Raw genomic sequence first — 26,726 nt, forward strand, 5'->3', positions numbered from 1 at the left:
ATGCAAGAAATGTTTATGGGGCAAGCCTGGATTCTTATGCCCACATTTCACTCCCTAAAACTTAGTCACATTTTCTCATAGAGATGCTGGGAAAGCAGGGAAATGTCCCTGGCTGGGTTGCTATATCTCAGCAACTTATCTTCAAAGAGCAAAAATTTTAGTAGATACCTAGTAGCCTGCCACCAAACCCCTATCCCATTGGGGACTTAAGCAAGTCTGACTTTAGCTTTAAAGAAAATGTGTAGCTAATAACATAGACATCTTAATTACTAAAATTAATGTCTGTAACTTAAAGTGGCCAAAGGACTTATTACCTGAGTGACTAGAGAAAAAAACAATCTATGGGACTTCCACGCAAGAGTCTATTCAGGATAGAAAAGACTGAGATAATGGGTTTACAGGAACAGTTATGAGGAAAAAAAATAAATTTGTTTTATAACTTTACTGGGTTCCTCTCTACTAACATGTCATACTACTTTCTGGAGCTTAAGCAAAATTTTTAATTAAGTCTAAAGATCTCATAGTTTTACATTTATACAGCTTGATGTCTATTACTTATCTGTCATTCTTAAAGAAAATAATAAATCCCCTTTTCAAGGATGAAAACTTTGTTATTATTGAGGTTATCATCAAAGTTTTACTGCAATTCCAAAACATAGGAATGTCCTGTACAACAGCAGCTAACACTTTGCTTTCTAAAGTGATTATTCTTAGTGCAGGGTACTCATTTGCCTATGCTTGTTATACAGCAAAATTACTGCCTATGACATCTCATAATTGAAAAAATTGGAGTCAAGATTAAAGCTGTTTACATTTTTAGTGAAACCTCTCTGAAGACTGTCCAAAAGAAAATAATATATGATGCTATTTATCAAAAGTAAAAAAGAAAAGAGAAACATCTTTCATGGTCTTTCATTCATTTCATCAATTAGGACACACAAGGCAGCATCTTTCTCTATAATCTGATCTCTCCTGTGACCCGAATTTTCTCTTTCTTGTATATTCTGTCCAGTACAATTGTTGCTATCATCAGCATCCATCGGTTCAGTTTTTACTCTCATTCCTGCTTCCGAATGAGGCAAATCATCAGGCAAAGAAGCCAAGCAATTCTGAATCATTTCAATTACTCGTTCCAGGTGCTTCTGAAACCTCTCAGCTGTTTCAAGCCGTTGACGTTTCTGGACCTCCATCATGACTCTCAAGGTCTCTCTTGCTTGGTGGGGTCGGTATTCATTTATAAGATGATGCACATGTACAAAAAGCAGCTTAAGATCTTCTAGTTTCTCTTCTCGTTTTATACTCCCAGGGCTTCTTATTAATATATCTAAAAGGTCCAAGAAATTAATAAGGATAGACATATTAAGTTTTCTCAGTTCTTTCTTGTGATCAAACTGCATAGGATGAAGCCGTTCGATGCCCTGACTTTCCAAAGGGCGGATGATAAGATCATCACACTGGAACTGATTGCCAAACATCATATAACTGTCTTTTATTGGAGGGGGAGGCTTGGGAGCTAAGCCTTCTTGAATATTTTCATCTGTATATTCTTTAATATATTGCATTGGAGGTGGTGGGAGTGCACTCACTTGCTGTGGTTCACCCATTGCACCAAGAACCTAAAGACACAGACCAAAGATTTATTAGAGTAGAGCCACGAAATGAACCTGTTACATTTCGTAACTACAGAAAGAATATTTTCTTCCTTTTCTTCCAGTTGTTTGCGGCCCAAGACAAGATGATCTCCTTGGTTTCTAAAACTAACATTTATGATAGGGAAAGTCTGCCAACTTTTCTAAATAGGCATTATATTCTCAACCATTCACATTTTCCATTTTCTCCCTAATAATTTCATCAGCATAAAAAAAAATGTACCATCTTTTCATCTTTAAAGAAAATCTTCTGGATTCCACACCCCTTACCACTTTGGCCCATTTCTCTACTCCTCCATAACCAAACTACACATGTTGTCTCCCAATCTCAGGTCATAATCACTTTTGCTTTATGTTACAGATTAATTTTTAACAGCAAACACTTGTATCTCTCACAAACACTCTGACAAAATTAACATTGCTAAATCCTAAACACCTGGTATGATCCAAAGTTCCTGAATGAAATGATAATTCAGTTCCATACCCTTTTTGTCACAGTGTACTATGCAATTTTATATGGACACATTAACTTTTGGTTTTTGTTTGTTTTTTTGAGATGGAGTGTTGCTCTGTTGTCCAGGCTGGACTGCAGTGGTGCCATCTCAGATCACTGCAATCTCCAATTCCTGAGCTGAAATAATTCTCCTGCCTCAGCCTCCAGAGTAGTTGGGATTACAGAAATGCGCCACCACACATTTCAACGTGGTGAAACTCTGTCTCTACTAAAAATACAAGCTAATTTTTGTATTTTTAGTAGAGACAGAGTTTTACCACGTTGGCCAGGCTGGTGGCTAACTCTTGACCTCAGGTGATCTGCCCGCCTTGGCCTCCCAAAGGGCTGGAATTACAGGCGTCAACCACCACGCCTGGCCAATATTTAAAAGCTTTTAACATAAATTCAGATTACGCAAAAAGTGCATGAATATACAAAGAACACTTCATATTCTTCCCTCAGATTCTCCATATGTTAACAGTTACCTTCATTTGCTTTATTGGTTTCTCATTCCTTTACCCCTAAATACTTCTGTGTGTTTTCTTCTAACCACAGCACAATTACCAAAATCAAGGAATTAACATTGATCTAGAACTTCAAAATACAATTGTTGACAGCTCACGTTTCATCCCACTCAAACCTTTTGAGGTGGGGAGTGCTGGTCTGTACTTTGCTACACCATGTGTATTCCTGTATTTCAGTTGCCCTTTTCCTTAGGCCAACTACACGTTTTGTGGCCTAACATAATCTTCACAACAATTCCATGAATTAAGGTTTTTTTGGGTGGTTTTTGTTTTTGTTTTGAGACAGGGTCTCAATCTGTCTCTCACGCTGGAGTGCAGCGATACGATCAAGGCTCACTGCAACCTCGGCTCCCAGCTTCAAGGCATTCTCTTGCATGAGCCTCCTGAGCAGCTGGGGACTACAAGTGTGCGCCATCACGCCTAGATTTTTGTACTTCTCAGTAAAGACAAGTTTCACCACGTTGGCCAGGCTGGCCTGGAACTCCTGACCTCAAGTGATCCGCCCACTTTGGCCTCTCAAAGTGCTGGGATTACAGACGTATGCCACCATACGGTGCCATGAATTAAGTTCTATTATCAATTTCATTTTAGAGGTGAGTATCCCAAGTCTCAACGAGGGGAAGTGTTGCCCCAGATCAAAGGGTTAATAAATGATACAACAGGAATTCTTATCCCAGGTCCCTTTAGTTCCAAAGGGCAAGCTCTCTTATATCCCTAAGCCGTGAAGTATCTACACCATAAGAACTTGCATATTACAAAAATTACATTTCTTTCTCTATTGTCTCTCTAGATGGAACTTTTCAAATAAATTCATTTATTTTAATAAAACCAGAGCCAAGCATCGTAGCCGGTTCAGACTCAAGATCCACTTCGTGTTTGTTCTACTGAGGGAGAAGGAGCTTCACCAGAAGTCGACAGGTATTCCAGGGTCTCAGCCCTAGAGACTGTATTCATGCTGTCGACTGTGAACGGGCCCCGGAATGCCGCTTGAAAAACTTCTCCAGATAAATCTGACTAGGCTTGGGATCTACCGCCCTCGCCTGCCCCCACATATCAGCTGTTTCACAACTGCTACGAGAAAAAGGAAAGGCAGGGAGGGCTATTCTCATGTTACAAAGGGCCAGAGAGGGCAAAAGACTCGTCCAAGGCCACATAACTTAGAAAAACAGCGGCGCGGAGACTAGACACCCGGTCTCTCAACCTCCACTCCGGCTCGGCGTCTCCACATGGAAGAAGCCCCGAGCTGGCCGCGTTCAGAGCCCCCTCCTCCAGGATGTCGACCCCGAGGCCCCCACAAGTGGCGGGGAGGCCACGCTCTCGGAGAGACTCGGAAGAGAAAGCCGAGAGAGCGCCTTCGGAGGCAGAACTCCGCAATACCTTCCCAGTTCCCAGTCCAGCACAGAGGAAGCCGCGGGGTCTGGAAGAAAAAAAATGCACACAGGCGGGGGCCCCAAGCCGTAGCCGCCCACTCACCTCAGTTCTGGCTTTACACTGGTAGCCGCCTTCGCCTCTGCAGCCGAAACCAACTTCCGGCCTCCTTCCGGAAGAAGCCACCGACTCTGTTCTTGATTGGCTACAAGAGCTGTCTTTTAACGAGATTCTAGATCCGCCTCAATTGCGTCTGCGTATATCCTACTCCCCCCAACCCGACACTTTTGACAGACTTAAAAGTCGCAGCACACCTGTAATCCCAGCATTTTGGGAGGCCGAGGCGGGTGGATCACGAGGTCAAAAAATCGAGACCATCCTGGTCAACATGGTGAAACCCCGTCTCTACTAAAAATACAAAAATTAGCTGGGCATGGCGGCGCACGCCTGGAGTCCCAGCTACTCGGGAGGCTGAGGCAGAATTGCTTGAACCCAGGAGGCAGAGGTTGCAGTGAGCCGAGATCGCGCCATTGCACTCCAGCCAGGGTAACAAGAGCGAAACTCCGTCTCAAAAAAAAGAAAAAAAAAAGTCGCAGTTTCGGGTTGTGCTTCTTTCTTCGTTTCTTTCTAAATTTAAGGCATAAAATTTAACAAGATACCTTATTGCTTTATTTTTCATCGACCCCTTGTTGACCAGGAACAATCTTATATTTTAATGTGTAATATGCTCTTGTAAGACTTCCATGAATTTAGGAATTTATGACACGAAAAGGACCTCCAAAAGAAACGCTCGCTAGCTATTACTATTACGCCTGCGTTGTGTTCTGCCCCTCCCACCCCCATTACCACACTTACTGACTTAGTCGCTGCTGGTAGTTCTATTCCTTTTGTCTTTTTAAATTTAACGCATACAATTAGACATCTTACATACAAATTCGAAAATATAGGTATGCAGGTTTTTTGTTGTTTCTTTCTTTGAGACGGAGTCTCGCTCCCGCCCAGGCTGGAATGCAAGGGCGTGATTTCGGCTCACTGCAACCTCAGTCTCCGGGGTTCAAGTGAGTCTCGTACCTCAGCCTCCCAAACATCTAGGATTACGGGCGTGTACCACCACATCCAGATAATTTTATTTTATTTTTATTTTAGTAGAGACATGGTTACACCATGTTGGTCAGGCTGGTCTCGAACTCCTGACCTTAAGTGATCTGCCCGCCTTGGCCTCCCAAACTGCTTGGCTTATAGGTGTGAACCACCGCACCCCGCCTGCCCCATCTTAATCCACCACCCCCCACTATCCCCCACCACCCCACGCACATATCAATTTATTTGATTAAAAGAAATCCATGTGCATTGAGCATACCCCAATCCAGCTTTTCTCCTCACCACTGACCCCAATATGTCCTGCGCCAGTGACTTCCAATGGTCGTTCTCAGCCTTCATGTTACTCCATCTATAAGCAGCATTTGGCACATTTGATTATTTGGATTGCCCCGGGACTCGGTTCTCAAACCATTTCTCAGTGGGATATCTCCAGATGATTACATGTAGGCCCTGGAACACTGTTTCCTCTGCACTCCAGGCCCTCATATCCAGTGGTGACAGACTTCTTTACCCAGTTGCACTTCCCTCAATTGCAAATGTTCAATCTAAGGAATCACCTTTTTCTCCTTTCTTCCATACTCCACCGAAACTACCATACCAGCCTTCTGCATTAACTCTATTTTAAAATAAGTAAATAGGCCGGATGTGATGGCTCGTGCCTGTAATCCCAGCAGTTTGGGAGGCCGAGGCAGGGGAATCACCTGAGGTCGGGAGTTCAAGACCAACTTGATTGACATGGAGAAACCTCGTCTCTATTAAAAATACAAAAAATTAGCTGGGTGTGGTGGCCCATGACTGTAATCCCAGCTACTCGAGAGGCTCAGGCAGGAGAATCGCTTGAACCTGGAAGGTGGAGGTTGCAGTGAGCCGAGATCACGCCATTTCACTCCAGCCTGAGCAACAAGAGTGAAATTCCGTCTAAAAAAAAAATAAATAATAAAAATAAGTAAATAAAATTCCAAATATGACTGACCACGGTCCTTACTGCTGTGGTCCTATTCCATGCTGCCGTTATCTCTCCCCTGGACTTCTGCAGTAGCTTTGATTTTTGTCCTCCCTTGGTCTATTTACCACACCGTCTTAAAATGTAAGACCGGTCTTATCACTCCTCTATTCAAAATCCTCCAAGGCTTTCTATTACTTTTAGAATAAAATCTGATCTCCTCCCCCTGGCCTGTATAATAGGCCTTACAAAAGTACAATCTGGCCTTGGGGCCAATGCATTTGCCTGGAACTCTTTCCATAGATATTCACACATCTCGTTTCCTCATTTCATTCAGGTTTCTGGTCAAATGTGACCTCCAAGAGTTCTTCTGGGGTTACACTACTCTTTGTCTTGGGAGATGCCCCCAAAACCCTTACTATGTATTATCTTTTTTTTCATAGAACCTCTCATCATCTGAAGTCATATAATATGTTTATGTATTTTATTGCCTTTCTTATCCTTCAAAAATATCAGGTTTATGAGCATGGGACCTTTGTTTCATTCACTGCTATATTCTTTGAAACTATATACAACAGTGCCTAAAATTGGCAAGTACTCAATGAGCATTTATTGAAAAAGTAACAAAATGAATACAATCATCACTTTCAAATAAATTCATAGTGTGACTTTGGTGGCTATAGCACAGTCTCTTCAGCCAAAGCCTCATTGTGTTAAATTATTTTTCTCCCAATTTTTCCCAATAAGTACACAGGGTGATAAGCACCCCAGTGCATGTATGTTTGTGCACGCGTCCAATTTTTTCTTTGAAATAAATTTCTAGAAACAAAATTACTGGGCCCAAATGTGCAGTGTCTTACAGTTAGTAGCAGAATCGAGGCTAGAATCTTGGACTCTTGACTCTCAGTCTAGTGTTTCTTCATATAAACTTCAAATAAATAATGGCTATGAAGTCCATATCATGAGAAGGGCTAGTGACAATATAATGTGTGATAAACATTTAATTATGTGCCTATATTTGCAGAATCTCAATGGAAAGCTTATTACTTAAAGATGTCTGCTATAGCTTCACAAGGAATATGCTTGGTCAATAAATCTGTATTGTGTGTCTGTTGTGCTAGCCCTGATTTAGAAGGTTAAAAAAGACATATAAAAGCCGGTAGGGCTTTTTAAGGAAGTGTTCTCTCTATAACGTGTTCTAGAGAGACACAGATAAGAAGTATGCAAACAAGTAAAAACTTAAAATAGTGATAAGGACTGTAGGGGAAAATATAATACAGATTAATGTGATAGTGACGTGGGTTAGGGGATAGCTACTTTACACAGGGTGGTCAGGGTAGCCTCTCACAGAAGGTTAACTTTGGAAACAAGACATGAAGGAGTGTATTGTGCAGAGATCTGGGAGGCAGCACGTGCAAAGAGCTTGGGACTGCCATGATCTTTCTGAGTTAAAGACAGGAAGGGAGCCTGTGTGCACCATAACTAGTGAGCAAAGGAGAGAGTGGAGGAGATGAATGGGTAGAAATGGGCAAAGATACATGGTAACGACTTCCTGCCTCCCTTAGGATCTTGGCACATTTTCAAAAACATTGCTGTCATTTGAACCTAAATGCCAAGCAGAAATATTTAGTTTCCACCGTATTGATTTTTTTAAGTTTAGGTTTCTTGTGGTAATTTTACATAGGATAAAATTCACTCTAGGTGAATAGTTAGAGGAGTTTTGATAAATACATACTGGCATAAATCCACTAGCACCCTGATTAAAATGGAGAATACTTCATCACCCCAAACAGCTTTTTTGTTTATTTGTTTCAATTCCTTCCCTTTATTCCCATCCTCTAGTAACCACTGATCTGATTTCTGTTCACATAGTTTTACCTTTTCTAGAATGTCATGTAAATGAAATTAGAAAGTATATAGTCTTTGGTGTCTAGTTCCTTTCACTTAGCAAAATACTTTTGAAGTCCATCAGTGTTGCTCAATGTATAATCCTTTGTTCCTTTTTACAGATGAGGAATATTCCATTATATGAATATATTATAATTCATTTATCCATTCACTGGTTCATGGACATTCGGGTTATTTCAGTTTGAGGTGATTATTAATAAAGCTGCTATAAACATTCCAATGCAAGTCAACTGTATGGACATATGTTTTCATTTCTTGTTGTTGTTTTTTTTTTGTAATCCCAAAGTGCTGGGATTACAGGCATGAGCCACCGCACCCGCCCTGTTTTCATTTCTTTTGGATAACAACACAGTGATAAAATTGTTGGACCTAATAATAATTATATGTTTAACTATATGAGAAACTACCAAGCAGTTTTCTAAAGAGGCTGCTTATTTTTTATTTCTCAGCAACTTATAGGAGGTATAGTTGCCTTCAATCTGCAGTTGGTATTATCCTTTTAATTTTACTTTTCACTATTCTAATATCTGTACAGTGGTTTTAATTTGCATTTCCTTAGTATTAGGTATCTTTCGTGTGTTTACTGGCAATATGTATCTTTTGTTTAGTGAACTGTCTGTTCAAAATTTTTACCCATTTTTAAAATTGGCATTTTTTTTTTTTACTATTGAATTGTAAGGGCAAATACACACACGCACACGCACACAGGATATAAGTCCTTGATCAGATATGTCTTTTACAAATATTTTCTCCTTGCCTGTGGTTATTCATTTCATTTTCTGAAGTGTCTTTCAGCAAGCAGAGTGTTTTCATTTTGATGATATCTGGTTTATCAATTATTTTATTTTATGGCTTATAGTTTTTGTGTCCTTTCCAAGATCTTTGCCTAACTCAAAGTCACAAAGATTTTTCCTATTTTCTTCTACAAGTTTTCTATTTTTAAGTTTTACATTTAGGTCTATGATCCTTTGGACGTTAATTTTTGTATTTGATGTCCAGTAAGGGTCAAAACTCCTTTTGTTTGTTTATGCTTATGGAAGTTCAATGGTTACAGCAACTTGTTAATTTTGTTGGCCTTACTACCTCTGTCATTGGTAGAGAGGTTCATAAACAATAATCTCTGAGCCTCTGTTAGTCAGTTACATTGCATCTTTGGCTTACTGATCAGCTCAGGCAGAATAATTGGAAGGTAGCAAGTAAAAATTTTCATCTCTAAGCTGGGCATGGTGGTATGCACCCGGGGCACCAGCTACTTGGAAGGCTGAGGTGGGAGGATTCCTTGAGCCGTGATAGCGCCACTCCACTACTCCAACCTGAGCAACAGAATGAAGCGCTGACAAAAAAAGAAAAAAAAAAGGGGGGCGGGCCAGGCGCAGTGGGAGGTCGAGGCTGGCAGATCACCTGAGGTCAGGAGTTCAAGACCAGCCTGGCCAACATAGTGAAACCCTGTCTCTACTAAAAGTACAAAATTAGCTGGGCGTGATGGTACATGCCTGTAATCCCAGCTACTCGGGAGGCTGAGGCAAGAGAATCACTTGAAACTGGGAGACAGAGGTTGCATTGAGCCTAGATCATCCCACTGAACTCCAACTTGGGTAACAAGAACAAAACTCCACCTCAAAAAAAAAGAAAAGAAAAATTTTAAATTTTTATTTATTTATTTTTTTTGAGACAGAGATTCGCTCTTGTTACCCAGGCTGGAGTGCAATGGCGCGATCTCGGCTCACTGCAACCTCCGCCACCTGGGTTCAGGCAATTCTCCTGCCTCAGCCTCCCGAGTAACTGGGATTACAGGCACGCGCCACCGTGCCCAGCTAATTTTTTTTTTTTTTTTTTTTTGTATTTTTAGTAGAGACGGGGTTTCACCATGTTGACCAGGATGGTCTCGATCTCTCGTGATCCACCCGCCTCGGCTTCCCAAAGTGCTGGGATTACAGGAGTGAGCCACCACACCTGTCCTTAACGATGCACTTTGGGTGAGAGTCATTGCTAATGTGTTTTCCCCCTGTATTCTGCAGTGTAGTTTCAATTCCTAATGACTGTTTTGTTGTTGTTGTTGTTGCTGCTGCTTCATGGGTGCTAATGACCTTAGCACTAACAGTACCAACAGTCCAGATCTGTGCGCGCAGTGGGAAGAGTGCTTGTGGTTTGCTTTCACTACAACCTTTTTTTTCTTACCAGCAGAGGGAAGCAGCAACCCTGGCATCTGGAAATAATCCCCAGTTTAAACTTTCTCTTCAGAAAGATTTGTGTCCCACATATTGGGTCCTGCTGAGAGACATTGTCAGTTATCACATGCAGGCTGAAGAACTTAAGATGAATTTGTAATTCTACAAAAAGGCAGATAAGCCCTTTTGAATTATTTGTTGTAGCTGTTATTGTTAAAATCTCCATTTACATTATGTGGAATTTCACCAGAGGAAAAAATAGCCATCCCGTCATTATACTTGTTCTTTGAATTATCACAAAATATATGCATTATGGCCAGGCACAGTGGTTCACACTTGTAATCCCAGCACTTTGGGAGGAGGAGGCGGGTGGATCACCTACGGTCAGGAGTTTGAGACCAGCCTGACCAACATGGCGAAACGCTGTCTCTACTAAAAATACAAAAATTAGCCAGGTGTGGTGGTGTGCGCCTGTAATTCCAACTACTCAGGAGGCTGAGGCAGGAGAATCGCTTGAACCCAGGAGGTGGAGGTTGCAGTGAGCGGAGACCGTACCACTGCACTCCAGCTCCAGCCTGAGCAACAGAGCAAGTCGCCGTCTCAAAAAAAAAAAAAAGCAGACTGGGCACAGTGGCTCACGCCTGTAATCCCACCACTTTTGGAGGCCAAGGTAGTGGATGACAAGGTCAGGAGATCTAGACCATCCTGGCTAACATGGTGAAACCCCGTCCCTACTAAAAGTACAAAAATTAGCTGGGTGTGCACCTGTAGTCTCAGCTATTTGGGAGGCTGAGGCCAAAGAATCTCTTGAACCTGGGAAGTGGAGATTGCAGTGAGTTGAGATTGGGCCACTGCACTACAACCTGGGAAACAGATCAAAACACCATCTCAAAACAAAAAAAACAAAAAACAAACAAACAAAAAAAAAACCCAAATTTTTAAAAATAATTTCTTTTTTTGAGATGGGGTCTCACTATGTTGCCCAGGCTGGAGTGCAGTGGCTATTCAAAGGTGTCATCCCATTACTGATCAGCGCGGGAGTTTTGACCTGCTGCATTTCCAACCTGGGAATTCAGCAGGGTTCACCCCTCCTTAGGCAACCTCGTGGTTCCGCGCTCCCAGGAGGTCACCATATTGATGTCGAACTTAGTAAGGACACCCAATGGGCATAGCAAACTACAGTCCAGAACTCCTGGGCTCAAGCGATCCTCCCACCTCTGTCTCCCAAGTAGCTGGGACTACAGGCACATGCCACCTCACCTGGCAAAAACATTTTACTATACACTCCCCAAAGGATCTGGGCTCCATCCAATTCATTTAAGGTCCCTCTTTAAGATCCATCTTAAATGTGGTCTTCTCTGAAAGGTTTCTCTAAGTTCATCCAAATAGAAGTTACCTCTCACCCACTCAAAGCCTCTTTCCTTTACTTCTTACAGCACTTCTCTAGCTAAAGTTGTAATTATGTGCCTGCTTTAGTTCTATGGCTGTAGCTAAGTTCCTGACTTATATGGGTGTGCACCTGTAGTTGGTTAAGGGCATCCCCTTAACCAACCCAGGAATTACCTCACACATGGCTAACGCTGAATATATTTTTGTTCAAAGATGGATTTGAGCAAAAGTAAAAGAAAGAAGAAAAAATTTCGTGAATGACATGTATATGTGACCTACCTGCTTTCAGTGTAGCTTCACATCAGGATCAAGACTAGGTAGAGGTGGGTAAGGCACATGCCTCAGGTACAAAATTAAGGAGGAGAAACTCAGTAATCAAGATAAATAATATCATAATGCAATATTTTAAATAAAAAATTAAGAGAAAAACTCATGATCTACAAAATATTACAATTTTAATTAAAGACAGGATTAGTAGTTCACATACCATCATTTAAAGAGGACGGGTTTTTCAGGCAACTGTGAAAGGCCAGAAGTATTTTCCTGAGGGTATGAGTAGGAGTGTTCTTAGACAGGATTTTAAAGTTTAATGATGAGTGTATTTTCCAATAAATACATTCATTTACCCCCAAAATATATATATATATTATATATCATATGTCATATACTTTGCTATAGATTTGTAATGTATATTAAAATATATATTACAAAAATATAATATATTTATATATTATGCTATATATATATATATTTTGAGGCAGAGTCTTGCTCTGTCACCAGGCTGGAGTGCAGTGGCGCCACCTTGGCTCACTGCAATCTCGGCATCCTGGGTTCAATTCTCCTGCCTCAGCCTCCTGAGTAGCTGGGGGTACAGGAATGCGTCACCATGCCCAGCTAATTTTTGTATTTTTAGTTGAGATGGGGTTTCACCATGTTGGCCAGGATGGTCTCGGTCTCCTGACCTCGTGATCTGCCCACCTCAGCCTCCCAAAGTGCTGGGATTACAGGTGTGAGCCACTGCGCCTGGCCAACCACTCTACTTTACTTTTTTAATAGACAATTTTTTAGAGCAGTTTTAGGTTAACAGCGAAGTTGAGTGGAAAGTACGAAGAGTTCCCATATACCCACTCCCCCACACACTCACAGCCTCCGCTATTATTGACATCCTGCACCAGAGTGGTACATTTGATTTTGATGAACCGACACTGACGCATCATTAGTACCTAAAATCCATAGTTCACACTGGGATTCACTCTTGGTGTTGTACTCTATCGGTTTGACAATATATAATGACATTATTTACCATTATAGTATCATAGACAATAGTTTCACTGCCCTAAAAATCTGCTGTACTCTGGCTAGTCCTCCCTCTCACCAAACCCCTGGAAATCATTATCTTTTTTTTTGTTTGTTTGGTGGTTTTTTTGTTTGTTTTGTTCTATTTCATTTTTCAGATTCAGTCTCACTCTGTTGCCCTGGCAGTGGCACAGTCATACTTCACTGCAGCCTCAAACTCCTGGGCTCAAGCATTCTCCCACCTCCTTCTCCTGGGCAACTGGGACTACAGGTGCACATCGTCATTCATGGATAACTTTGAAATCATTATTATTATTTTTTGAGACAAGGTCTCATTCTGTTACCCAGGCTGAGGTGTGGTGGTGTGATCATGGCTCATTGCAGCCCCAACCTCCCAGGATCAGATGATCCTGCCACCTGAATAGCTGGGACCACAGCAGGCATGCACCACCATGTCCAGGTTTTTTTTTTTTTTTTTCAACAGATGAGGTGTCACCATGTTGCCCAGGATGGTCTCGAACTCCTGGGCTCAAGGAAGGGATCCTCCTGCCTTGGCCTCTTGAAGTGCTAATATTATAGTGCTTGGTGTGAGCCACACACCCCGCTGACTTTTTATTGTTCCCATCATTTTGCCTATTTTATCCAAAATCATACAATATATAGCCTTTTCTGACTAATTTCCTTTTATTACTTAACACTCTTTCATTGTTGGGATGTACTAAAGTTTATCTATTCACCTACTGAAGGACTTGGCTGATTCCAAGTTTTGACAATTACGAATACAACAGCTATAAACTATGTGTACGTTTTTGTTTAGATGGAAGTTTTTGACTCATTCGTGTAAATACTGAGGAGCCGGATTGTTGGATCACGTGGTAAGAGTATGTTTGGTTTTGTAAGACACTACGAAACTGTCTTCCAACATGGCTGTACCATTCTGCACTCTCATCAGCAATGAATGAGAGTTTTTGTTGTTCTATATCCTCAACAGTTTTTGTTGTTGGTGGTGTTTTGGATGTTAGTGGTTCTAATAGTTATGCATGACATCTCATTGTGCTAGGCATGGTGGCTTGTGCCTGTAATCTCAGCAATTAGGGAGGTCGAGGCAGGAGAATCACTTGAAGCCAGAAGTCCAGAGACACTTTATTGTTGTTATAATTTGTTAATAGCATATGATCTTGAACTTCTTTTCACGTGCTTATCTGCCATCTGCATAATCTTTGGTCAGGTGTCTATTGAAATCTTTTGACCATATATTAATCATGTTGTTTATTTTCTCATGGTTGGGTTTTAAGAGTTATTTGTATATTTTGGACAATAGATTTTTATCAGATGTGTCTTTTGTAAATATTTTCTTCTAGCCTGTAGCTTGTCTTCTTATCCTCTTGTCCTTTGTTTTATGAAGAATATGAGATGGTTCAAGTAGCGTTTTTGATTTTAATGAAATCAGCTTATTAGTTCTTTCATGGATCATATAACACCATTGGTGTTATGTCTAAAAACTGATTGCCAAAGCCAAGGTCATCTAGATTATCTCTTTTGCTGTCTTCTAGATGTTTTATAGTTTTGCACTACATTTAGGTTGTGATTTTTTTTGTGTTCATTTTTGGGACAAGTGTAAGCTCTGTCCCTAGATTCGATTTTTTGCACATAGTTGTCTATATGTTCCAGAACCACTGGTTGAAAAGAATCGCCTTTCATCGTTCAACTGCCTTTGCTCCTTTGTCAAGGATCAGTTGACTATATTTGTGCAAGTCTATTTCTAGTCTCTCTATTTTCTTCCCCTGACCCATTTGTCTATTCTTTCACCATATCACACTGTTCCAATTTCTATAGCTTTGTAGTCTTGAAGTCTGGTAGTGTCAGTTCTCTAACTTCATTCTCTCTCTGTATGATGTTGGCTATTCTGGGTCTTTTGCTTCTCCATGGAAACCTTAGAATCAGTTTGTCAAATTTCCATAATATAACTTGGTGGGTAAATTAAGATTTTTAATTTGAGATACTTATAGATTTGCATGTAATTGTAAGAACTAATACAGAGAAATCTCTTGTACACTTTGCCCAGTTTGCCCCAATGGTAGTATCTTGCGAAACTTTAGTATAATATCACGACCAGGATATGGGGATATGGGGAAAGACTCTGTCTGAAAAAGAAAGAAAGGAAGGAAGAAAGAAAGAAAAGAAAGAAAGAAAGAAAGAAAGAAAGAAAGAAAGAAAGAAAGAAAGAAAGAAAGAAAGAAAGAAACTACCAAACTGTTTTCCTCATTGGCTCATTGACTTACTTTTACTTTAGATCCCCACTAGCAATGTGTGGGTGATATAGTTTCTCTGGTTTTACATCATAATTTGATGTTGTTCCTTATTCATTATTTTTATTTTAATCATTCTAGTATGTATATAGTATTATCTATATGTGGATAATATTAAACCATTGTGGTTTTAATGTGCCTTTCCCTAATGACTAATGATGCTGAATGTTTTTTCATGTGCTTATGTACTAACTGTATATACTCTGATAAAATTTCTCTTCATATCTTTTGCCTATTTTCTAATTGGATTTTGTTTTTTAAGTATTTAATTTTGAGAGTTTCTTATATATTATACAGACTAGTCCTTGGTGGAATATGTAGTTAGTTTGCAGATATTTGCTCCAGTTTTTAGCTTGTCTTTATTCTTTTCCCTGGGTCATTCACAGAGCAAAAGTTTTTAATTTTGAAGGAGTCTAGTTTATCAATATATCCTTTTATTAGTTATGCTTTTGATGTTGAGTTTAATAACTCTTTTCCTAGTCTTAGGTCCCAAAGATTAGCCCCCATGTTTCTTTCCTAAAAGTTTTATAGTTTTCTGTTTTTTAAAGTAAGTCTGTGATCTATTTTTTTGTTTGTTTTTTTTTTTATGCAGTGTGAGCCTAGGTCAAGGTTAATGTTTTTGCCTGTGGATGTCCGATTGCCTCTGCACCATATGTTCAAAAGTCTATTTTTTCTTTTGAATTACTCTAGCACTTTTATTTTTAAAAACCCATCAGTCATATTTGTATAGATCTATTTCTGGGTATTCTATTCAGTTCCATCTAGCTATCTATTTTATCCCTCCATCCATAACTTACAGTCTTGATTGCTATAGCTGTATAACTAGTCCTAAAATTACGTAGACTGATTCCTCCCACTCTATCCTTTTTCACAACTGTTCTATTCTTATTTCCTTCCCATTCCATATAAATTTTAGAATAATCACATCTAAATCTACAAAATATCTTAACTAGGATTTTGATAGAAATCATATTAAATCTATAAATTAATTTGAGGAAAACTGACATTTTTACTACGTTGAGAGGCCCGATCCATGAATCTGATACATTTCTCCATTGACTTAGATCTTTTTACATTTCTTTCCTTGGGTCAGGCATGGTAGCTCATGCCTGTGATCCCAGCTCTTTGGGAGACCAAGGTAGGTGGGTCACCTGAGGTCAGGAGTTTGAGACCAGCCTGGCCAACATGGCAAAACCCAGTCTCTACCGAAAATAGAAAAACTAGCTGGGCATAGTGGTGTGTTCCTGTAGCTCCAGCTACTTGGGAGGCTGCGGCAGGAGAATCGCTTGAACCCAGAAGGCAGAGGTTGCATTGAGTCAATATCGCACTACTGCACTCTAGCCTGGGCAACAGAGTGAAACTCTGCCTCAAAGGAAAGAAAAAAGAAAAATTAGGCTGGGTGCGGTGGCTCATGCCTGTAATCCCAGCACTTTGGGAGGCTGAGGCAACCAGATCACCCAAGGTCAGGAGTTCAAGACCAGTCTGGCCAACACAGCAAAACCCATCTCTACTACAAAATACAAAAATTAGCCAGGCATGGTGGGTGCCTGTAATCCCAGCTACTCAGGAGGCTGAGGCAGGAGAATCACTTGAACCCAGGAGGTGGAGGTTGCAGTTAGCTGAGATTGCACCACTGCACTCTAGCTTGGGCAACAGAGAGAGACTCCATCTCAAAGAAAAAAAAATTATTTTCTCAGTGTTGTATAGTTTTTACCATAGAAGTCTCATACACATTTTCTTTTTTAGATTTACACATAACTATTTCTCTTTTGAGCAATTGTAAATATCTTTTTTGGTGCTAATAAGGACATATCCAAGACTGGGTAATTTATAAAGGAAAAAGGTTTAATTGACTCACAGTTTAGCATGGCTGGGGAGGCCTCAGGAAACTTACAATCATTGCAGAAGGAGAAGCAAATATGTCCTTTTTCACATGGCAGCAGGAAGGAGAAGTGCCAGGCAAAAGGGTGGAAAACCCCTTATAAAATCATCAGATCTTGTGGGTACTCACTCACTGTCATGAGAACAGCAGCATGGAGGTAACTGCCCCATGATTCATGTTTTTCCCACTGGGTTTCTCCCACAACACCTGGGGATTATGGGAACTGCAATTCAAGATGAGATTTGGATGAGGACACAGGCAAACCGTGTCAATCTTTAAGTATAATGTTAGCTATAACAGCAAGGAATATCACTATTAGGGCAAAAAAGTCTAATGTTATCTGTGTTTTGTCAATTCTCTAATTGAAGAAGTTCTATTTCTATTTATCTGAGAAGTTTTTTTTAAAATCATGAACAGGTATTGAATTTTGTCACATACATTTTCTGCATCAGTTGATATGATCATGTGATTTTTCTTCTGTAGCCTCTTAATATGGTAAATTACACTAACTGATTTAGAAGGTCAAATCAGCCTTGAATCTCTAGAATAATCTCCACTTTTTCATTGTGCATAATTCTTTTATATAATGGTGAATTAATTCCATTTTCTAATATTTTGTTAGAAATGTGTGTGTCAATATCCTTCATGAAGGATACTGACTTGCTTTTTACATCCGCTTTGGCTTTGGTATCAGGATAATATTAGTTTCATCAAATGAATTAAGATGTTCTCTTACTTGGTTGATCCTGCCAGTCGTAAAAGAAAAAAGGAAATATTCTCTATACTAGCCTCTGAAAAAATTTGTGTAGATTGGTGCTAATTCTTCCTTAAACAATTGGTAGAATTCTCCAACCATGTTGGCCCAGAGATTTCTTTACATGGAATTTAAAAATTATGGTATCAATGTCTTTAATAGTTTGTTATAGGTCAATTCATATTATCTATTTCATATCGGTTCAGCTGTGGTAGTCTGTTTTGTTTGAGGAGTTGGTACATTTAATCAAAGCTGTCAAATTTGTACGCGTAGAGTTGTGGTATCTCTTATTATTATTTTCGTTTTGTTTTTCTGAGACAGAATCTCACTCTGTCCCCCAGGCTGGAGTGTAGTGGCAGGATCTAGGCTTACTGCAACCTCCACCTCCTGGGCTCAAGCCATTCTCCCACCTCAGCCTCCCAAGTAACTGGGACTACAGGTGCACTTTGCCACACCTGGCTAATTTTTTTTTTTTTTTGTATTTTTAGTAAAGACGAGGTTTCACCACATTGCCCAGGCTGGTCTCAAACTCCTGGCCTCTAGTGATCCGCTCACCTTGACCTCCCAAAGGCCATGTCTGCATGAGCCACAGCACCTGGCCTCTTATTTTTTTGATGTCTGCAGGGTCTGTAGTGATATCTACGTTTTTCATCTGTGACATTAATAATTTTCATCTCTACTTTTTCTTTGTTAATTGTGCTACAGATTTATTAATTTTATGACCTTTCAAAGAACTGACTCTGTTCATTTATTTTCTCAATTGCTTTATTTCCAATTTCATTGATTTCTGCTCTTGTATTATTATTTTCTCTTTCTTGAAGTTTGTTTTTATTTTTCTTGACTTAGGTTTATTATTATTTTTTTTCCCCATGTTTTTGAGGTAGGGGCTTGTGTTGCCAATTTAAGACTCTTTATCTTAGGCTGAGTGTGCTGGCTCATGCCTGTAATCCCAACACTTTCGGAGGCTGAAGCGGGCAGATCACTTGCAGTCAGGAGTTCCAGACCAGCCTGAGCAACACAGTGAAACCCTGTCTCTACTAAAAATACAAAAATTAGCCAGGTGTGGTAGTGCACGCTTGTAGTCTCAGCTACTCAGAAGGCTGAGGTGGGAGGATTGCTTGAACCTGGGAGGTTGACGTTTATGTGAGCCAAGATTGTGCTGCTGAACTCCAGCCTGGGTGACAGAGTAAGGCCCTGCCTCAAAACAAAACAAAACAAAAACTTCTTTGTCTTTTCTAGAAAGTATATACATGCAGTGCTAGTTCCTTTACTTACCCATATCTTACAAGTTTTGATACAATTTTTATTTCTATTTTATTTCTCGAGCCTCACTCTGTTGCCCAGGCTGGAGTACAGTGGCATAATCGTAGCTCACTGCTACTTCGAACTCCTGAGCTCAAGCAGACCTCTTGTCTCAATCTCCCAAAGTGCTAGAATTATAGACATGAGCCACCATGCCCTGCCAATTCAATGTATTTTTTATTTCCCTGTAGACTACCTCTTTTACCTTCTTTGAACTCTTAGATCCTAACAACGCAATTATTAAGTGTTTGGAGATCGTCCTGTTACCTTTCTGTTAGTGATTTCTAGTTTGATTCCACTGTGGTCAGACAACACATTGTGTTATTTCGATTATTTTAAAGTTGTTGAAGTTTCTTTTATGGCCCAGGATGTTGTCTTGATGTTGCTATAAGTTCTGTGGTATCTAGATGAGAATGTATATTCTGCTGTTGTTAAGTGGAGTGTTCTATTAATATTGATTAAATCCTGTTAGTTGATAGTGTTATTGATGTCTTCTACATACTTACCAATTCTTTAATTGTTCTTTAAATTTTTGAGAGAGGGGTGTGGAGGTCTCCAACTACAAATGTGGATTTGTTTATTACTTTCAGTTCTACCAATTTTTGCTAAACATATTTTACAGCTCTTTTATTTGGTTAAATCTAATAGAATTGCTATGTTTTCTTGATCTCTTTAATATCCTTTTTATCATTATATCGCTCTGTGTACTTCTTTCTGCTCTGCAGTCTACTTTATCTTATATTAATGTAACTCTGATTCACTTTGATTAATGTTTTCATAATATATCTTTCCTCATTCTTTTACTTTCAAAATGCCTTTGTTGTTATATTTGTAGGGAACTTCCGTGGCCAGCACATAGTTAGGCCAGGCTTTTTGATCCATACTGACAATGTCTTTTACTTGGTGTATTTAGACCATGTATATTTAATGTAATAATTAATATGTCAGGGCTTATGTATGCCATGTTATTTTTTGCTTAATGTTCTCTGTGTTTTTGTTTCTATTTTATTTTTCCTGCCGTCCTGTGGTTTACTTGAATAGTTTTTTAAATTATGTTCTGGTTTATCTATACGGTTTTTGAGTTTAACTTCTTTTCTTTTATTTGTTTTTTAAGACAGGGTTTCACCATGTTGGCCAGGCTGGTTTTGAACTCCTGACCCAATCTGCCTTGGCCTCCCAAAGTGCTGGGATTACAGGCCTGAGCCACCCTACCTGGCCGAGTATAACTTCTTTTTAGCTTTTTTAATGATTGCTCTATGTATTCTATTTTGTATACATAACTTTTTACAGTCTGTTCATGTCATTTTACTAGTTTGAGTGACATATAGAAACCTTTCTGTCCCTTTACTCTCCCACATTTATAATACAATGGTCTTAGATATTTCCTCAACAAAATTTAAAACCCATCAGACAGCTTAAACTGTCAAACATAACTTAGAAAATACAAGAAAAATCTATTGTGTTTTTCTCATATTTTTGCTTACCATGTTCTTTCTTCTTTATCTTCCAAAATCCCTCCCTACATTTTATACGTCATTTCCTTACTGTTTACAGAACTTCCATTAGCCATTCTGGTAGGATAGGTCTACCATTGACAAATTTTGTTTTCCTTCAACTTACAATGTCTTGAGTTTTCCATTATACTTGAAGCATTAATTTGCTGGGATGGGATTCTGGGTTTTCAACTCTTTTATTTCAGCACATGAAAAACAATGTGCCACTTCCTTCTGTTTCTAATGGTTTCTACTGAGAAATCCACTGTCATTTGAACTGATTTTCTCCATAGATATTAGATCATTTTTCTCTAGATACTTTCAAAAAAAATTTTTTTTTTTTTGAGATAGGGTGTTGCTCTGTTGCCGAGGCTGGAGTGCGGTGTTAAGATCACAGTTCACTGCAGCCTCAACATCCCAGGCTTAAGCAATTCTCTCAAATCAGCCTCTTGAAAAGCGGGGACTATAAGTGTGAACCACCATGTCTAGCTAATTTAAAAAAAAAATTGTAGAAACAGGTTCTCCCTATGTTGCCCAGGCTGTTCTCAAATTCCTGGATTCAAGTCATCTTTCCACCTTGGCAAGATGTTTTTGTTTGTTTGCTTTCAGAGTTTAACTGTGCTTTGATTACCCCTTCTTTTTTTTTTTTTTTTTTTTTTGCTCTGTCGCTCAGGCTGGAGTGCAGTGGCATGATCTTGGCTCACTGCATCACTGCAACCTCCGCCCCCCGGGTTCAAGCAATTCTCCTACCTCATCCTCCTGAGTAGCTGAGATTATAGGCATGCACTACCACGCCCGGCTAAATTTTGTATTTTTAGTAGAGACAGCGTTTCACCATGTTGGTCAGGCTGGTCCTGACCTCTGGTGATCCACCCGCCTTGAACTCTTAAAGTGCTGGGATTATAGGCGTGAGCCACCCAACCTGGCCCTTCTTCTCTTTTTCTAGGACTCCGCTGACACAATGTTAGATCTTTTGTTATAATCTCACAAGGCCTTGAGGCTTTATTATTTTTTCCAATCACTGTTCTCTATGTTGTTTAGATTGGGTAGTTTCTATTCTTCTCTTTCAGCTCACTGATTCTTTTTTTTTTCTCCTCCATTCCGCAGTTCAGCCCAAACACCGAGCTGTTTTATTCGGCTACTGCAGTTTTAGTTCCAAAATTTCCCTTTGGTTCTTCTTTTCCATCTTCCTTTTCTTTGGTCAAGTTTTTTTTTTTTTTTTTTTTCTGAGGATTTCTATTTCTTTCATTTGTTCCAAGCACATTCCTAACTCCCTTTTCATGGATGCTTTAAAAGTTTTATGAGATTAACTTAACATCTCTGTGATTTTGATGTTGTCACCTATAGGTTGTCTCTTTTCATTCCATTTTGAATTTTCCTATTTCTTTGTGTGACTAGTGATTTTTGGTTTAAGTCTGAACATTTGTGCAGTATGAGACTCTGAATATTATTTAAACTACTTTTAATAGGCTTTTCCTGACTGTATTCCAGTAGGAGATGGGGAAGGGGTGCCACCTTGTTACTTCTATAACAGTTCAGGTTCCCCACTTTGCCTCCAGGGTGGACTTCCCATTACTACTGGGTAAGGGTTCCCATATGGGGAGTTGCAGCTCCCCATATGGGCAACACTAGCACAGAGAAGAGGAGGGAAGGACTTCATTACCATCTATCAGGAGTGAAAGGGAAAGTCCAAGTCCTTCCTTGGCATTCTCTGATACCACTCACTGGAGGTATGGGAGTCCTCATTACAGCCTCATGAGGACGTTAATCTCAACTCCAACTCAGCCTTTGCTGGCGTAAGTGAGGGTGGGGTCATAGCTTTTTTTTTTTCATGTGGTGTTTGGCTGAAGTAGACTTGTAATTGTGTAAATGTTTTCTGCTTTTCTTGGCTACCCCTTTCCTCGTCCTTTTTTTTTTTTTTCCTGATCATATTTTTGTTGGGACTTTTTTTTGGTGGGGATGGTTCCAGCTTCTTCAGCTTCAGGTCTGGAATATTTTGGGCAGAACTTAACCAAACAAACAAAAAAACCCAGGGAAACAACTACCATGTTGTTCCTCAGTTCCTGAGGTTCCTAGCTTTCTTTCCACCGTTCAAGTCTTCTGCTGTTGTTTTATATGTAATGTTCAAGATCTTCAGTTGTATTGATCAGGAGGAACAGAGAAAAACATGTCTACTCCATCTTTCTGGAAGCATTAAGAAGTGAATTATCAAAGCAACCAGTAAAATATTTGTTTCCTTTTTTATATCTACATATTTTGAATTTTCTAAAATAGACCCATAAATTTGGCAGTAAGCAAATGTATCTAATTTTACAATTATTTAAATTCAAAATTGTATATTCTATGTTATATTCTTCTTGGCTATCATCAACACTTTTTATAAGGTTAGTGAAGTCACAAGGAGGTGAGCCCAGCACATTATACTAACGTAATGTTGCAAGTTGTGTTCTGTGGGAAGGATGTTGATTAATGAGTGCGCTTAGGACCAGCACCTGTGGAAGGGAAAGGGGTGGAAGTAGGAGTACACAGAGAAGGAAGGTGAATTTTGATACAGGTCGCTTGGGAAGCTCTGGAACTAGAATAGCCCTTCAGACTTGGTCTGTACTGGCCTGACAGCCAGACCTTCATACTCTGCATCACTCAGTCCTTGAGGCGGGCTCTGGGAAGAGCATCACCTTGGGTGAAAGAGGTCTCTGCAGCTGGCACAATTTCCAAACACATTGCCAGCTGAAAGCTTTCTGTGGGCAGCATTCTCAGCCACTGAGGACACAAGTCCTTCTTTGAAGGAGGGTCTGGATAGTGCATCACCATGTATATCCCACATGGTTCTTTTTCTTTTCTTTTCTTTCTTTCTTTCTTTCTTTCTTTCTTTCTTTCTTTTTTTCTTTCTTTCTTTCTTTCTTTCTTTTTCTTTCTTTCTCTCTCTCTCTCTCTCTCTTTCTTTTTCTTTCTTTCTTTTTTTGAGACAGAGTCTCACTCTGTTGCCCAGGCTGGAGTGCAATGACAGATTTTGGCTCACTGCAACCTCCACTTCCCAGGGTCAAGCCATTCTTCTGCCTCAACCTCCCTAGTAGCTGGGATTACAGGCACCCACCACCATGCCTGGCTAATTTTTGTATTTTTAGTAGAGACATTCTTACCCTGCCAGCCATGATGGTCTGCCTTCAACATTTTGAGGCTCCTTGCTTCTTCTCACAGTAGGCCGGTTTCCTCTGCTTGAAAGACTCCACCCTAATAAGACAACTGCATGAGTGATGTTATATTGCTTTTGGCAAAATATCCGTTTGTCATCTTTGTGCTTATGTGTGTAACGCCAGACTTTAAGTTTGGAACATTGGTTAGTAATCAGCCATCTACTCTCATTACACTTGCAGCGGCAGAATTGCTACCATGGTGACAAATATTGCTGTTAAAAACATTGTCTTTTATCTGATAGGGGTATTGACTTGATGCCCCAGTTGACATCTCCCTCTGAGGAAGAGACCTGTTGCTTTGAAATACATATTTATGCATCTTTCTCTTGATGAAGTATCAAGATAGAAAAGGAATTGCAGCAAAGTACGTGGCAGAGCATGCTGTGGTGGGCAAGTCCCCGCCTCTACTTTACTTAAGTTGCATTTGTGTACATTGGAGGTCTGCTCAGCTAACACCCTGCATGGTGGATGAACTATGTTCATGCTGTACAGGATGGAGAGAGTGCACCCTCCCCTTCAGACGGGGGAGGGTGCATAAAACAAGACTAGAAGGAAAACAAAAGATAAAGCCATGGTCTACACAATTATGAGATTAAGCCATTTGTAGCTAGGATAATTCAGACTCTGGCATAGCTGTAAGTCTGGAACTCCAGACCAAAGGCTTTGACAGGAGTTCCGCTTTATCTCTCTCCTCTACCCCACCTGCCAACCTGTCACACTCCTGTGTGGCTTTCCCAAAGGCCCTCTCAGACTTCTGAGTGTGTGCCTCTCTCTCTCCATCTAACTGTATCCACTGTTTCAAGAGTCGACTCCCAGAACATCTTAATCTCAGGTTCTATGGTCTTTATTGAAAGCCACAAGGTGAGATTTTCCAGCCGCCCACCAGAGCAACTGAGAAGGGATTCCCCTGATACTGACAGGCCACTACTCCTCCCAGAATACCTTGCTTCTCACCTCCTCCATCTGCACTACACATATTTGGTCTTCAGAGAAAGTCCCTAAGTTTTGCCAGAAACTCAACTTCTGTCCTCCAAGGTACTGCTGCAGAGAATGAGCAAAGACTCAAAAGGCTGAGCAGTTGCTCCCCTCCTGGACTTACATGAACACACATGGCTCCCAGAATCATTTTTCTCAAATTGAATTTTTATTATCTGATGTTAATACTGTAATGTTTTTCATGGATTCATTTTACAGGTTTTTTTTTTTTTAATGGAAAGACAATTTTTTTTACAATAAAACTTTTTAAAATTTACAATCCCGTTTCTAGGGATTAACTTCCACATGAACACATAATTTACATCATGTTAGTACACAGCATTTTGGACTATTTTATTTCTTAATACATTTAAACATTTTCCATGTTTCTATATTCTGAATATTTTTATGTTACTTAGAATTTTTGTTTCGTACCTATTGAAAGATGTCTTTCAGAGTTAGATTTTTTTTGTCATAAATCTCTCTTGTGTGGGTGTAAAAAGGAAAACATTGGTGAAATAAATTGGATAGGGCGTTTCTAAGGCAGTGACATACAATTGACACTTTGCTGGAAGTGATTTAAAAACAATCCTGATTTCAGAGATGTTAAAATAAAGACACAATAACAAACCTCCATGAATACACCCTCTTGTTTAAGAAATGGAATAATCATGATTCTGTTGAAGCTGTTTGTGTGTGCCTCCCAGATCAGACATCTCTCCCTTTACCCTTTCTCTTCTTTCCTTTTTTTATCCATATCCTGAATTTTGTGATTATCATTTCCTTGTTTTTCTCTATACTTTAAGCAAATATATATCCCATAGTTGAATCTTATTTTTGAACTGTTCTACAAATTGAACTATATCATATATATTTTTGTGACTTGCTTTTAGTATCCCATATTATGTGAGATTTATCCATGCTAGCTGGGCACAGTAGCTCATGCCTGTAATCCCAGCACTTTGGGAGGCCAAGGAGGGTGGACTGCTTGAGGTCAGGAATTTGAGACCAGCCTGGTCAACATGGCAAAACCCTGTCTCTACTAAAAATACACAAAATTAGTTGGGCATGGTGGCACATGCCTGTAATCCCAGCTACTTGGAAGCTGAGGCACTAGAATTGCTGGACCCTGGGTGGCCAAGATTACTGTGAATCAAGATCACCTCACTGCACTTCAGCCTGGGTGACAAACTGAGACTCTATCTCAAAAAAAAAAAACAAAAAAAATGTATCCTTTCTAATAGCCGCTATTCATTTACACTGTTGTAGATTATGCACTGTAGTTTATTTCATAGCTTATTAATTCTCCTGTTTGATGAACACTTGAGGATTTCCAGGGTTTTGCTATTACAATTTGTTTTACTATAAACATTCTCCTAGTTGTCTACTGGCAAGCATATGTGAGAATTTCTCCACTGTCTACACCTAGGAGGAAGACTTGTTAAGACTAGATCAAGAGTCAGCACATTTTCTGTGAAGGCCCAGATAATATTTTAGACTCTGCAGGCCATATGGTCTCCATTGCAACTACTCATATCTGTCATTTTAGCGTGAAAGCAGCCATAGACAATATGCAAAGGAATGGCTGTGGCTATGTTCCAGTAAAATTTTATTTACAAATCCAAGCAGCTGGCAAGATTTGGACCTCAGAATATGGTTTGCCAATTCCTGATCTAGATGCATAGATTTCCTATTCTAATTGCCTACAAATGCTGCTGCACTGCTCCTTCCTCCCCTGAATACCCTCTGAGGGGATGTGAATCCTGTCTCTGCCTAGTCTATGGACTGGACTGAATGTCCATGTTCAGGAGCATTCAGGGAAGAGAATGGGCATGGGGACGTGGTGGTGGTGCATCCAGCTCTTAATCTGTGACTTTGACAGTCTAGGGGAAGCAAAGGCAGAAAGGGGTTGAGGCAAAGCAAAACACTCACATTGGCTCTGCTGGGCCTGGGTGGGTGGTAGGGCTCTACCTGCCTG

The 26,726-nt window shown here is 39.9% G+C and overlaps 1 protein-coding gene across 2 annotated transcripts; it reads right to left on the reverse strand.

Moving 5' to 3' along the window:
- Positions 1-607: 607 nt before the first annotated feature.
- MED7 (mediator complex subunit 7) lies at positions 608-26,725 on the reverse strand. 2 transcript variants are annotated; one of them, XM_078358585.1, is made up of 3 exons: positions 26,681-26,725; positions 23,720-23,810; positions 608-1,616 (listed from the first exon to the last, which is right to left on the reverse strand). In XM_078358585.1, exons 2-3 carry the CDS (start codon positions 23,729-23,731, stop codon positions 903-905), a joined length of 726 nt encoding a protein of 241 aa, XP_078214711.1. In that variant the 5' UTR covers positions 23,732-23,810; positions 26,681-26,725; the 3' UTR covers positions 608-902. The 2 variants fall into 2 exon arrangements, with proteins under 2 accessions (XP_078214711.1, XP_002744168.1); XM_002744122.7 differs by lacking the exons at positions 23,720-23,810; positions 26,681-26,725 and adding an exon at positions 4,140-4,190.
- Position 26,726: the final 1 nt, after the last annotated feature.

The sequence above is a fragment of the Callithrix jacchus genome, chromosome 2 (genome assembly GCF_049354715.1).
Source record: "Callithrix jacchus isolate 240 chromosome 2, calJac240_pri, whole genome shotgun sequence".
Lineage (NCBI taxonomy): Eukaryota > Metazoa > Chordata > Mammalia > Primates > Cebidae > Callithrix > Callithrix jacchus.